Source organism: Scyliorhinus torazame, chromosome 7, assembly GCF_047496885.1.
Source record: "Scyliorhinus torazame isolate Kashiwa2021f chromosome 7, sScyTor2.1, whole genome shotgun sequence".
Taxonomy (NCBI): Eukaryota; Metazoa; Chordata; class Chondrichthyes; order Carcharhiniformes; family Scyliorhinidae; genus Scyliorhinus; species Scyliorhinus torazame.
Genome location: NC_092713.1, coordinates 11,819,260 through 11,834,090, shown reverse-complemented (window position 1 = coordinate 11,834,090; position 14,831 = coordinate 11,819,260). Strand labels below are relative to the sequence as shown.

Below are 14,831 nucleotides of genomic sequence, written 5' to 3'. Positions count from 1 at the left end.
TGTAAGCCTAGATATTGTCTAGGTCAGTGTTCTTCAAACTTCTTTTCCGGGGACCCTTTTTACCAACCGGCCGACCTGCGCGACCCACCATTTTCTCTTAGCTTGTTTGCTGCTGTCAAAAATGGAGGAAATGGTTTTGGGTCCCTTTGGCCCTCGTACACACTCCTCCAATAGAACCTGTTGGATGAAGGTGAAGCCTTCCGGTGTCGGAAAGTATGGAGTCTCCGTCTGTCCAAAGTTCTGAATTTTTTTCCTATAAAATTTTGTCAAATAAATCCGCCCCCCCAAGCTTGTAAAAAAAAAAAAAAGAATAAAATAAATGAAAAAAATAAAAATTAAATGAAAATAAACGAATAAATGAATACAAACCACTATACAGAATTTGTAAAACAAAAAGCTGCAACCGTTTAAAAAAAAAATAAAATAGCGGCCGCACTGCACACGCGAGCCCGATCATCATGCGCGCATGCGCAATGCGGCCAAATTTTCTTTTTTATAAAACATGTTCGCGGCCGCTTGCGGCCGGCGTTATGAAAAGCTGCCTGCTGCGCGGGGATTTGCGCGATCGGGAGCGCTGCGGACAACGGCTCCGTAACCAGTGGGTCGTGCCCCCAACTTTGAAGAACACTGGTCTAGTCTTGCTGCATTTAAACAGACTGCTTCATTATCTGAGGAGTCGCGAATGGTGCTGAACATTGTGCAGTCGCAGTCGTCCGCAAACATCCCCACTACTGACCTCATGATGAAAGGGAGGCCATTGATGAAGCAGCTGACGATGGTTGGGCCTCAGACACTCCCCTGAGGAACTCCTGCAGTGATGTCCTGGAACAGAGATGATGGACCTCCAACCACCACAAGCATCTTACTTTGTGCCGGGTATGACTCCAACCAGCAGAGATTTCCCCCCTCCATTTCCCATTGACTCCACGCTCGGGCTCCTTGATGCCACACTTGGTCAAATGCTGCCTTGATGTCGAGGGCAGTCACTCTCACCTCTGGCATTCAGCTCATTTGTCCTTGTTTAAACCAAGGCTGTAATGAGGTCAGGAGCTGTGTGACCCTGGCGGAACCCAAACTGAGCGTCCGTGAGCAGGTTATTGCTGAGTAAGTGCCGCTTGGTAGCACTGTTGATGACTCCTTCCATCACTTTGCTGATGATGGAGAGTAGACTGATAGGGCGGTAATTGGCTGGGTTGGATTTGTCCTGTTTGTTGTGTACAGCAAACACCTGGGCAATTTTCCACATTGCCGGGTAGATGCCAGTGTTGTAGCTGTACTGGAACAGCTTGGCTAGGGGTGCGGCAAGTTCTGGAGCGCAAGTCTTCAGTCCTATTGCTGGGATATTGTCGGGGCCCACAGCCTTTGCAGTGTCCAGTGCCTCAACCATTTCTTGATATCACGTGGAGTGAATCGTATTGGCTGAAGACTGACATCTGCGATGCTGGGGATCTCCGGAGGAGACCGAGATGGATCACCCACTCGGCACTTCTGGCTGAAGATTGTTGCGAATGCCTCAGCCTTGTCTTTTGCACAGATGTGCTGGGCTCCTCCATCATTGAGGATGGGGATATTTGTGGAGCCTCCTCCTCCAGTGAGTTGTTTAATTGTCCACCACCATTCACGACTGGATGTGGCAGGGCTGCAGAGTTTTGATCTGATAAGTTTGCTGTATTAATTGCTGCTTATGCTTTTTGGCATTGTTGTAGCTTCATCAAGTCATTTTTCGTTATGCCTGGTGTTGCTCCTGGCACGCTCTCCTGCACTCTTCATTGAACCAGGGTTGGTCCCCTGGCTGGGTGGTAATGGTAGAGTGGGGGATATCCCGGGCCATGAGGTTACTGGTTGTGGTTGATACAATTCTGCTGCTGCTGATGGCCCTCAGCGCCGCGTGGATACCCAGTCGTGAGTTGTAGATCTGTTCGAAGTCTATCCCATTTAGCACGGTGGTTGTGCCGCACAACACGATGGTGGGTATCCTCAATGTGAAGACGGGACTTTGTCTCCACAAGGACTGTGTGGTGGTCACTCCTACCGATACTGTCATGGACAGATACATCTGCAGCAGGCAGGTTGATGAGGATGCGGTCAGGTAAGTTTTTCCATATTGTTGGTTCCCTCACCACCTGCTGCAGTCCCAGTCTAGCAGCTCTGTCCTTTAGGACCCGGCCAGCTCGGTCAGTGGTGGTATCACTGAGCCACTCTTGGTGATGGACATGGACAGCCCCACCCAGAGTATATTCTGCACCCTTGCCACCCTTTAGTGCTTCCTCCAAGTGGTGTTCAACATCGAGTAGTAACTGATTCATCAGCCGTGGTCGGTACGTGGTAATCAGCAGGAGGTTTCCTTGCCCATGTTTAACCTGAAGCCTTGAGACTTCATGGAGTCCAGAATCAATGTTGAGGACTCCCAGGGCAAGTCCCTCCCGACTGTATCCCACTGTGCCGCCACCTCTGCTGGGTCTGTCCAGCCAGTGTGGGCAGCACGGTAGCATTGTGGATAGCACAATTGCTTCACAGCTCCAGGGTCCCAGGTTCGATTCTGGCTTGGGTCACTGTCTGTGCGGAGTCTGCACGTTCTCCCCGTGTGTGCGTGGGTTTCCTCCGGGTGCTCCGGTTTCCTCCCACAGTCCAAAGATGTGCAGGTTAGGTGGATTGGCCATGCTAAATTGCCCTCAGTGTCCAAAGTTGCCCTTAGTGTTGGGTGGGGTTACTGGGTTATGGGGATAGGGTGGAGGTGTTGACTTTGGGTAGGGTGCTCTTTCCAAGAGCCGGTGCAGACTCGATGGGCTGAATGGCCTCCTGCTGCTCTGTAAATTCTATGTTAATAGATATGGTGATAGTGGTCTGTAATTCTGTGAGCAGTATATGTCAGGCTGTTGCTTGACTAGTCCTTGTGGACAGCTCTCCCAACTCTGGCTCAAACCCCCCTTTGCAGGATCGACAAGGCTGGGTTTGCCGTTCTCGTTTCCAGTCCTGTGTCGATGCCGGGTGATCCAGCTGGTTTCATTCCTTTTTTGTGTTTTTGTAGAGGTTGAATACAACCGAGTGGCTTGCTGGGCCATTTCAGAGTCAGCCACATCGCAGTGGGTCTGGAGTCACATGTAGACCAGACAGGGATGACAGATTGCCTTCCCTAAAGGATATTTGCGAAGCAGATGGGATTTTACGACAGTCGACGATGAGCTAAACCGAACTCCCTACTCGTCAAGTAACATGGTTAACAATAAACAACAGCAGTATTTCACACCTGGTGGAAGCAGGTGCTTTGGAAAAGCAGAGCGATTCAGGAGCTAAAAGTTCATAAAACATCTCAACTGTCAGAACCTACTGGGACTGTCCGGCCTTCCTTAAATAGTTGGTAACACCTGAACTAATAAAGCAGCCAGTCCACCGCACTACCAGGGTTTGAGGATTTGAGTCTGGTTGAAAACACAGAAATATTCGATCAGTAAGAATGACCATGAAGCTGATACTTTAGAATGATAGTTACCATTTTCTCCTTCCACAGAGCGTCTTTATGGTTAAAAACCCTCCGTAAACATGTGACCATCCACAACCCTTCTGCCCACATCTTACCCCACACCAAATCCCATTCCCAAATCCCCACTGTGCTCACGGATCTAAACTGGCCCCTCACGAAGCAAAGCCTTGATTTTTAATTCTCATCCCCGATTCCAAATCCCTCCATGCCTCTCTATCTCGATCACCTCCTCCACAACCTGACAACATCCCTCCGCTGGCCGAATTCTGGCTTCTTATGCATTCCCGATTTTAATTGCTCCGCCATTGCTGCCCGAACCTTCAATTGCCTGGGCTCCAAACTCTGGAATATTCTCCCCGAATCTCTCCCACTTCATTTTCCTCTAAAGATGGTCCTTACAACCCATCACATTGACGAAGATTCTGGTTAATTGACTTAATATCTGCTGTGTGTCTTGGCGTTATACTCCTGTGAAGCACCCGGGGACATTTATTTGGTGCTTTTCATGTAATAAAGCGATCAGTGACGTGATTTCTGAAATGGTCTCAGTTACATTAAACCACTACAAAGAATATCCAACAGCTCTTTGGGAATGCAGTTGCTGTAGCAGTTCAACGCTACCTTCTGAAGGGCAATTAGGGATGGGTAATAAATGCCGGTCTGGTCAACGATCCTTACACCGGGAAAACAGATGCTAAAATATTGAATATAAATGCACTTACCCCTCATAGTGACAAAGGGGGTCGATGATCCGCACCATCCTCATGAAAATGGGCCAGAACAACTTGTTTTAACACATAGGGATTATCAGCAAAAGTTTGGATGTACTTACTGCCCCCGGTTACATGCCATCCTTTACATTCCCTAATGGAAACATCATTGTCCAAATTAATTGGAATCTTTCCGCTGTGTGCTTTATTGTCAAAGGTAATCTGAAAAGGACAAAACAAAACTATATAAAGAAACCAATGGCTCCAAAGGGTAGATTATTGGGGCTGGTTTAGCACAGGTCTAAATCGCTGGCTTTGAAAGCAGACCAAGGCAGGCCAGCAGCACGTTTCAATTCCCGTACCGGCCTCCCCGAACAGACGCCGGAATGTGGCGACTAGGGGCTTTTAACAGTAACTTCACTTGAAGCCTATTTGTGATAATAAGCGATTTTCATTATTGATCCCTTTATAATCTTTTCATTGTGAAGACTTCAACAACACAATTCTCCAAATGCCACGCCCCTTATTACTTCTGTAAACCATCCCCCAGTCTGTTAACAAGCCATTCACTTTATGACCAATAGGGTGGTTAGTGAAATAACTAAACCTTTCAGTATATTTTCTTTTAAATCACGTTCAGCACAGGCCAGAATAGTGTGTCCAATTCTGGATAGCACTCTTTAGGAAGGATGTCAGGGTTTTGGAGAGGGCACGGAGGAGGTTTCCTGGAATGGAAGCAGGGATGAGGGATTTTATGTGGAGAGGTCGAGGACGCTGGGCGTATTCTCCTTGGAGCAGAGAAGTGTTCAAAATCCTGAAAAGGTTTGACAAGGAGAAACTTTCCATTGGCTGAAGGGTTGGAAAGCAGATGATACAGATTTAAGGTAATTAGCAAGAGGTGGCAGATGAGAATGTTTTTTAAAAAAATGTAGAGAGATATGAGACTGAATTTTACACTCCCTCCTCAATGATTTCTGGAAAAGGGGGTGATGGGGAGAGGGGACAAGAGTGTTAAATTGCATGGATTGCATTCCCTCCAAGTTCCGCCTGTCCCGATCCAGGTTAAATTTACACGGAATCATACCAGTCCTTTATCAACCCATCCCAGGGCAAGACCCCTCCATCAAGATAAATGCAGAAACCCCACCAAACACGGAACATTTCCCGGACCCAAGGAGCCATCTCTCCTCTATGGCTGACATCGATGCAGAGATCCAACATAGTATACAATCCGTGAGTGCCTCCTTCAAACGTCTAAGAATTCACAGTGCAGAAGGAGGCCATTCGGCCCATCAAGTCTGCACCGGCCCTTGGAAAGGGCACCCCACTTAAGCCCACACCTCCACCCTATCCCCATAACCCTACCGACCCTTTTTGGACACATGGCCAATCCACCTAACCTGCACATCTTTGGATGAGAGTCTTTGATGACTGCGACATTCGTGCTGACATCTCGTCTACGAGGCAGTGGGACTCTCAACTTTCTATACGGCTTAGGAACATTGGAATAAGTACAGATGCCATCTCAAGGCAACTGGAGAGGTACCATTAACGCTGTCAGAGACGGATTCTCCACATCAGCTGGGGGGGACAGATGTAATAACATCAGTGTCCTTGAAGGAGCCAAGAGCACCGACATCGAGACCATGATCATCCGAAACCAACTCCAATGAGCCGGTCATGTTCTTAGGCTGTCAGAGTTCTGACTACAAGCAAATCATCTTCACCCAGCTCAAGGAAGGCTTCCGAACAATCAAGAGGACATTGGAAGCTTCAAAGACACCCTGAAGGCTTACCTGAAGAAATGCAACATAGGCTCTCCCACCTCCCACCACCAGCGGCCTCGCCCTCTCTTCCCACCTCCCGTCCCCCCCCCCCCCCCACAGAGGTCTCCCCCTTCCCTACCCCCCTAGGGCATCCCCTACCCTACCCGGAACGTCCCAGAAATGCAGTTCCAGGAATTAGTCTCCAGCACGGTGCTGCAGTACCTCTTCTGGCCACTGCATCGCTGTGTCTGGAAGGCTGAAGAGCTGTCCTGTCAGCCTATCAAATTGGCCAACAACTCTCCAAGGCAGGGGGCTGGGTTCACTGTCCCGCTGCGCCAGATTTCTGTTTCACCCCGCTGGCGGGCTGCTCCGTTTTGCCGGCTGGTTTGCCATTGTGGGGCAGCCCCGTGCCGTCGAGAAACCCCCGGGGTATCGGCAAAACGGAGCACCCCACCGGCGGAGAATCCAGCCCAGGATGTCTATCGAAGTACGGACAGAAATCTCACCAGGTGCCACGCGAGTATGAAATGGCAACGGGCCTGAGGGACTCTCAGTATGGTCGACACGGAGTACCCGCCATCGGAAATCCAGGCCACAACTGATGTGGAACGTGCTGCCCGGAAGGGGGGGGGGGGGGGGGGGGGGGGGTGAGTAGAATCTTAAAACGGAACTGGTTAATATTTAAAGAGGAGAAAAACCGAAGGTCTATGGGTAAAGAGTAGGGGAACGAGACAAAGTAGACGGGTCTTTCTAGGAACCGGTATAGGCAGGATGGGCACCATGCCCCTCATGCGACAGGATTAACTACCATTTAGAGACCCGACTTGCTGACAACAGGCCCCGTCCTCAACTTTCCCCAAGAACACAGATAAGGACAAGTCTCTCACCGTAATACAGAAATCGTAACAATCTGGCAGCTCGTGACGACGGATCGTTTGCAGGTTAATTGCCTTCAGTTTAAACTGAACTTGCACCATCACAAGCCTGATACAAGGAAAAGAAAAACACAGAGAATCATAGAATTAACAGTGTAGAAGGAAGCCCTTCGGTCCATCGAGTCGACGGTGGCCCCCCCGAAAGAAGGACGTTGGTTTCCTTCGGATTAAAAATAAACGCGGAGATGCAAGTTCATGTCAAAAACCGTCAGGGAAAGCAACAAAACCTCACCTGTGGAAATGCAGCGTCAGGTTCACCTTATTCTCCAGTGAGCGTCCACTAAACAGGGGCAGGATTGGTTCAATGTCAAAGCATTCTGTGTGATAGAGAGAACACACTGCAGACTTTACGTTGGTTAAACCTTCGGTATGATCCATCATTTTCATTAAAGGACTGACTTCATTGGCAAGGAAATGGATGGGGGGGGTGGGGTTTACTTGAGAAATACTCGCTGTTCTTTTAATGCCACACGGATCTTTAGACTCCACTTCAACTCGCAGTTGGGATTTCCATGGTAGCGTCCATGAGAACACCAACATTGCAGCAGTAGAGCATCGTACTGCACCATCAGACCAGATCAGAAGCAGGACTTCAGCCAATCATCTCCTGACGAGAGTTTGATGGGAAAAAAGCTCCACCTAACACACAGTTCATTCAGTAGTGGCACCAAGGCGTCCTACGTCCTGTCTGGAGGCTCTAGATCGAGGGGCTAGTCGGGGTTAGCTACTTCGGACTGGGACAAGGAGAACTTCCTTCACTCAGCAGGTTGTGATTTTTAAAAAAGAATTCTCTACCTCCAGGTGCGCGCAGTCTCAGTCACCGAGTACATTCAAGTCAGAGAGGGCATGAAATTGGAGTTGATGTAAGAGGTTTAGCCATGGTCTTACCGAATAGCAGAGCAGACTCGAGGGGTTGTATGGCTTAGCCCTGCTCTTATGTAGAGCAATCTTCCAAGTTAATTAACTGTAAAGTGGAGCTCCACTTTAGAAAGAGGGATAAAGTCGTCAAATACACACAAACCTGGACAGGGTAGAGATTGGACATTGTTTGGCAGGCAGAAAGCGGGCATGAGGATCTGTTTTTGGGTCAAAGTATACAGTCCACCCAGATATCAGTGTGGCTAACAGCAGCATAAAACAAATCAGTAATAGGTCACTTATTTACATATACATAGGGTCGAATGGTGGTTTTAGCTGACAGTCCCGTCACACACTTTGTGGGACATAATGGGCGGGATTCTCGGAAATGGAGGCAGAGTGTTCGCGCCGTCGTGAACGCCGTCGAGGTTCACGACGGCGCGAAACGGCCCCTATCCCGACCGATTCAGGGCCCGATAATGGGCTAGGAGCGGCGCCATGTCATTTGTAAAGGCGCCGCCGCATAACTGGCATCACCCGCGCATGCGTGGTTGCCGTCCTCTCAGAGTCCGCCCCGCAAATGATGTCTGACGGATCTTGCGGGGCTGCGGAAGAAAGGAGGTCCTCCTTCAGAGAGGCCGGCCCGACGATCGGTGGGCACTGATCGCGGGCCAGACCCCATTTGAGGCCCCCCCCCCGGTGCAGGATCCCCCCTCTTCCCTCCCTTCCCCCCCCCCCCCCCCCCAGCGATCCCGCGCTGTTCCCGCCGGCAGCGACCAGGTGTGGGCGGCGCCGGGGAGAACCCGCCGTTTTGGGCAGGCCGCTCGGCCCATCCGGGCCGGAGAATCGCGGGGGTACCGGTGAATCGCCATTTTGGCTGTCTCGGGCGATTCACTGTACCGCGCCGCGCAAAACGCGATTGTGCCGATCTGGCCGCTTCCGTGAATCACGGGAGGGCATCGGACCGGCGTCGCGGGAAAATTTGGCGACCCAGGCGATTCTCCCAACCGGCGCGGGAGCAGAGAATCGCGCCCAATGTTCCAGTCCCTCAGCTGTCTTTTTCTCCACAGTACCCGGTTTGCTGGTGGCGGAACGCTCTACTCTCACTGGTCGTCAATGGGATTTCCCATTGATGTCACCCAATGCTGCCGGGAAACCCGCGGGAGGGGGTCATTGCCAGTGGATAAGAGAATTCCCAACGGCCGGAGAATTCCAGCCTAGGTGGCAATGAGCAGAGCAGGATCCCTGATCAGCCACCGGGACCTGAAGACCCACAACAAACAATTTCAAAAGTTGGGCAGGTGGAACCAAAGGGAGCAGGTGGGACATTGGGACTTTTAGCGTCCTCACTAATCACCTCATTCCTTATCCGGAGATAGACCTTCAGCAACAAACTTAATCTTTGTAAAATGGGCAAGCTGTAAGCATGAGGCCCGAGACCCAATTCAGTCAATACTGGGTCACTCTTTAAGAATGTTCCTTTGTGGGCCCGAAAATAGGTTTACCCTGATCATTTTTCATAAGCACCCTTTCACAACCATCTCCAAGGTTAGCAGCTGAGTGAACCTGCTCTGAACTGTTTCTATCTTAATTTGTATCCTTTTGTAAATGAGAACTGTGCACAGTACTGCAATCAAGGGGTAGGATTATGATGTTGTGCCAACAAGTTGACCAATCACGTTGGGAAGCTGTGGCCACCATTGGGAACGAGGGCAGTATTGCAGTGCAGGAAGAAGAGGATGACCTCCTTCATGCAGCCAGGGTAAGTCTGCCTCACGTGTCCCGCTGCACCTCTAACACCCCCATGGCGATCTCACTCCCAACCACCTCGCCAGGTCCCAGCACTTCTCCTGTCGCTCTGCCCTCCCCATAATCCTCCCATCATCTCCTCCGCTCCTCATATCACCTCTCCCACTCACCTCCCGCACGTGCCTGGATTCATTGCCACCTGACCCTGGCACAAGTCCCACCTACACTCTCCCCATTTGTCTCATTGCAGGACAAGGTCGGGCACAACTCGCGTGAGTGGGCACAGCTGTTTACAGAACCCCAAAGTGTTTCATGGAGTTCAACCGACCCACAACTTTTAATAGATTGTGGTGTGGGAAGCACACGGTGTGCTCTCTAGGTGTGGTACAGCAGAAATGGTTTTTAAAACAAAACAATGTTTATTCTATGAACTCAAGTTAACCTTTTAAAAACAAATATTGAATATCTCAACACCCATTACTTCATAGATAACCCCAAAAGACTACAACACTAAACAATCCTTCAAACTGTTCCTTTAAACATCCAAAAGACTTCAAACCTTCAAAAATAATAACACATTAGGTTACATTCAATATATTTATAGTCTTTGGATTTCAGAAATCAACAGGCCAGCTCTGTGTTTAGTCCTGCAGCTCACAGCAAAACACACAGACACTCCCAGCTGCCTCCTCAAACTGAAACTCAAAAAAGCAGAAGTGAGCTCAGCTCCCCCCACCCTCTGACATCACTTCAGTAATATGATCAGCTCCATTTCTTAAAGGTACATTGCTTAAACATCCATTTCCTGAAGGTACTTTCACATGACACAGCCAACCGAAGCGATTCCAGAGCTCAAGACCCTTCCCCTTTGAGAAGAGGGAGCGTGGGCTGGCCGACGAGAAGCAGGACTGCACATGTGTGGATGGAAGAGACAAAAGCGAGAACCCTCAATGCATCCAACCATAGAGCAAGCTTCATGTGAGTTCAACTTATCCCATCAGTCTGCTCCCGTGACGCGCTAATGTCATCTCGCCCCCCCCTTGCAGGTTAATCAGCAGTCCCACCCAGACCATCCTCTCATTCTCTAGAGGCCACAGACCCAAGCAGCTCCAAAGGAGACATCTCAGAGACCAGCACCGAAGAGACGTCGCACCCGACACCCGCACCCGTCAGGAGCGGGGGAAATTAGCAGTAAGCAGGTTTCTGGGTCACTCACTGGTGAGCAGCTCACACCTGATGATCAACAACGGGCAGTGGCAGGGACAGCCCAGGGATCCAGCCCCAGAGGAATGCCGGAGCCCCAATTCAATGACGTGCCCCCGGGTTCAGTCATCCCAGAGCTGCTGGAGCTACATCGGTAGAATCACAAATATCAGGAAAGGATGGCAGCTTCCCTCCCTTGGCTGCAGGGCTGACTGGTGGAGTCCCATCATAGAGAAAAAAAGGGAGGAGGCCAATAGGCCCTTCGAGCCTGCTCCACCATTCATGATGATCATCCAACTCATTAGCCTAAACCCACCTTCTCCCGGTCACCCGCCTTCTCCCCGTCATCCCCCGCCCCCCACTCCCGTATCCTTTGATCCCGTTTCGCCCCAAGTGCTATGTCTAACTGCTTCTTGAACACATACAATGATTGGGCCTTGTAATGAATTCCACAGGCTCACCACTCTGGGTGAAGAAATTTCTCCTCATCTATGTCCTAAATGGTCTACCCCGTATCTTTAGACTGTGACCCCTGGTTCTGGACACCCCCCACCATCAGGAACATCCTTCCTGCATCTACCCAGTCTAGTCCGGTTAGAATTTTATAGGTTTCTGTGAGATCCCCTCTCTCAAGTTCTGAACTACAGCAAATTCAATCCTAACCAATTCAATCTTTCCTCGTACGTCTGTACTGCCATCCCAGGAATCAGTCTGGTAAACCTTTGTTGCATTCCCTCTACCGCTAGAACATCCTTCTCAGATAAGCTAATATCTTTCCTCACTATTGCATTAATTTCCTCTTTAACCAGCACTGCTACTCCACCGCCTTTTCCTTTTTGTCTGTCCTTCCCAAATACCCCTGGATGTTCAATTCCCATCCCTGGTCACCCTGCAGCCATGTCTCCGTAACCCCAATTATATGATACCCATTTACATCTATTTGCGCGATTAGTTCATCCGCTTTATTGTGAATGCTCCATGCGTTAAGGCACACTACCTTTTTAACATTACTTGTCCCGCACCCAATGTACGAGGAGATGGTGACATCACTACGATGCAATGAGGCCGACACTGCGAGGGTGCCATCCGCATCGGAGACTTGCACTCCATGGTGGAGATGTCCATTCCATGGTTCAACTCATGACCTCAATGGCTGAAGGCATAAGCGCCACGATTCAGGGCTTCAACCCGTGCAGGCATTAGTGGAATCTATGAGCGTCAGTGTCAGAGGACGATGGGTCTTCTGGATCTCACTCCAGCTGCCCCTCTTGTCCCATCGAGGAGCCCAGGGGCCTTCAGGCACCCGAAGTGAAAAAGATCGGCAGTTGCGCAGCCTGGGGCCTCCCCCCGAGGAGACCATGGATGGGGGGGGTTGCAGCCCATCAGAAACCCCCCTCCCTGTGAGCGATGTACTTCCAGCCCAGAATGCCGAGGAGGGCAGCACTGCAATGCCCATGTTGTCCGAAATCAGCCCCGGACCCTCATGGTCCCAGACCCACTAGGGAACGCCCGCCAAGATCATCTCAGGCAACAGGGCCTGGCAGACAGCAGACCACCTCAACCTCAGCTGCAGATCCTGGGGCTGCACCTCGACGTAGCAGGAGGGTGAGGAAGGCCAAGACTGGGCACATACTGGACACAAGTGAAACTAGGAACGGGCAGAGATAAGAGTCACAAATGGAATAACAAGCTCCTTTGAGAGAGTCTGTCTACCTAGTCATTGGGCGGAGGAACACACCTAGACCACTGATCCCAGAGGCTGCAGTAGTTGATGGGTCAGACCGCTGATCCCGGAGGCTGTAGTCGCTGAGATGGGCCATGCAGCCTATCCGGGCCCCTGGATCACCCCATTCAGTGGCAGGTTCCACTCAGCTCGGTCAGGCAGGAGTCAGACATTTCGTAGAGAATTAGAGAATCATCACTTTGTCCTCACTGCAAGTCATCATCATTCTCCTGCAGTGTCCAGTCATTTTGCTTTTGCTCCCTACCCATTAACGTTGCCAACATCACAATGCCCTCCCACAGGCAGGACCAAGTTAGAAGGTGCGAGGCCCCATTGTGGGGGGTTAAATAAAAAAAAAAAAACCAGGAGGTCTTGACACCCTAGTCCTGGCCCTCCCCAAATTGAGAGGCAATGAGGGCATCTCAAACCCCGGCTGGCCAACCTCCAAGGTCCTTCCTCTGCACGTTGACCCTCGTCCCCTCCCTCCTCATCCGAGATGTGGCACTTCTGCATGGCCATCTCATCCGGGTCCTCGCCCCGTTGTAGTGCCAAATTGACCAGAGCCCAGCGCACCATGATGACACAACACCCTCTGGAGGCTGTAATGGAGGGAGTCCCCTGACTGTCCCAGGCACTGGGACATCTTTAACAGGGTTAACACCTGCTCCACCAGCGCATGTGTAGACGCATGAGCCTCATTGGATCAAGACTCAGTGGGTGTTTGGGTCCTCCGCACTGACATCACCTCCTGTGTGGGTACCCTTTGCCAGTGAGGAATCATCGCTTCAGCCGCTGGTCTTCCTCGAAAACAGCTGGGATCCGAGCGCGTCCCAAGATGCAGCTGTTATGGATGCTCCCGAGGAAATGGGCGCACATCTGCATAATGTGCAGGGTACGTTCGCACACGATCTGGATGTTGAGGAGGTGGAAACCTTTGCGGTTTATAAACAGGGCTCCATGTCGCCATGGGGAACACAGGACCACACGGGGGCAGTCTATGACACCCTGGATCTGGGACAGGCCAGCTAGGCAGACAAAACCCTTTGCCCGGGCATCCTGGTTCGTCTGGTCCCCACCAAAGTTCATGTACAAGTGGACCCTCACAAATAACGCATCAGTCACTTCCTGTACGCACGGCAGAATGGGAGATGCCTCATAGGTCTCCCGTGCAAGCCCTGAAATATGAGCCACCTACACACAAGTCCAACGCAGCTGTAACTTTCAGGGCCACAGGCAATGGGTGACCTCCCAGTCCATATGGTCCCAGTCCACTCCTGCTTCACCTGGCACAGGTGGCCCATTATCCCTCGCAGCCACCTCCGGCACTGGGCCTCTGACATTTGGAGTTACGATGCTCTCCAATGGTAGGCCCGTGGCTGGTGGTGCCTCCTCCAAGCGCCCTCAGTCTGTGGCCCTGCACCTAGTACATCAACGAGCCCTGCCTCCACCTCCTCTGCAGGACGCTGGCCCTATCCGCGTGCAGCCGCACGATGATGTCGCAGCAAACCGCCAGCTCGACGGGCTCCATGATTCTCCCGAACCAAAATACTAAAAGGCAAAACTAAAAAGTGAGCAACAAGTAGTGCTGACAATGCTCGGACCACAGCCCTCAGAATCTGGGACATTTACCCATGCACATCCCCCGATGCGCGAGTGCCTTTCCGTTGACTCCCACTCCCTCCTCGCTTACACAATGGCCAATTCCTCCCAACTGAATGAAACATCTCCATCCTGGAGAATTTCAGTGGGCCGGGTGAACCCCCCCCACCCCCCACCCAAGAGTAAGGAGTAAGGGCAGCTGAGTACATTCAATGAACCTGCGTTCAAATCTCATAGGGGAACGAGACACTGCCGTCTGTGATGTCCTGAACAGGGTGCCTGATGAACGCATTCACCCTCACGCATTGAATTGGGGAAGCATCGATGTCACGTCTGTTATGGAGAGGTGAGTATTAGCCTTCGAGATCAATGCTTGGTGGCTAACCTCCCAAAGGGTTAACTATTGGGTGTCAATGAGTGGCACACTCATACATTGCAATATTGACTAAATTGGCACAACTGACTCGTCAAGGGTCAGGACCCCACCCAAGGACTGTGATGTCACCACAGACACAGCAATGATGACACGGGAAGCGCTGCCCGCATAGCAGCTGTCAGACCCCTTTACACCGAGAGGCGCACAGACATCAAGGGCCCGCTAAGGCCCAGGAGCGGCCCCAATCTCGCAACCCCCTCCCGAGATTGACCCCCGGCCCTGGGTGGCACCTTTCTGGGTTCCCCGCCTCCTCTCTGGTGCTCCCTCTGCAATAGACACCCTGGAGGGCGATACCGACCAGAATGCTCACCTCTCCTTTGCCGGGTTCTCATTTGACACACAATGAAAATTCAGTGGCTTGGGGGGGGGGG

At 51.2% G+C, this 14,831-nt stretch overlaps 1 protein-coding gene across 2 annotated transcripts in view; it reads right to left on the bottom strand.

Annotated features, from left to right (window-relative positions):
* mcoln3b (mucolipin TRP cation channel 3b) overlaps window positions 1-14,831 on the bottom strand; it is a 71,403-nt gene that overhangs the window by 32,886 nt on the left and 23,686 nt on the right. For both annotated transcript variants that reach the window (XM_072510315.1, XM_072510316.1), the window contains exons 5-7: window positions 7,125-7,209; window positions 6,845-6,941; window positions 4,314-4,413 (exon numbers count right to left, since the gene is read on the bottom strand). In XM_072510315.1, the coding sequence (XP_072366416.1) occupies window positions 4,314-4,413; window positions 6,845-6,941; window positions 7,125-7,209 (282 nt within the window). The remainder of the gene's footprint in view (window positions 1-4,313; window positions 4,414-6,844; window positions 6,942-7,124; window positions 7,210-14,831) is intronic.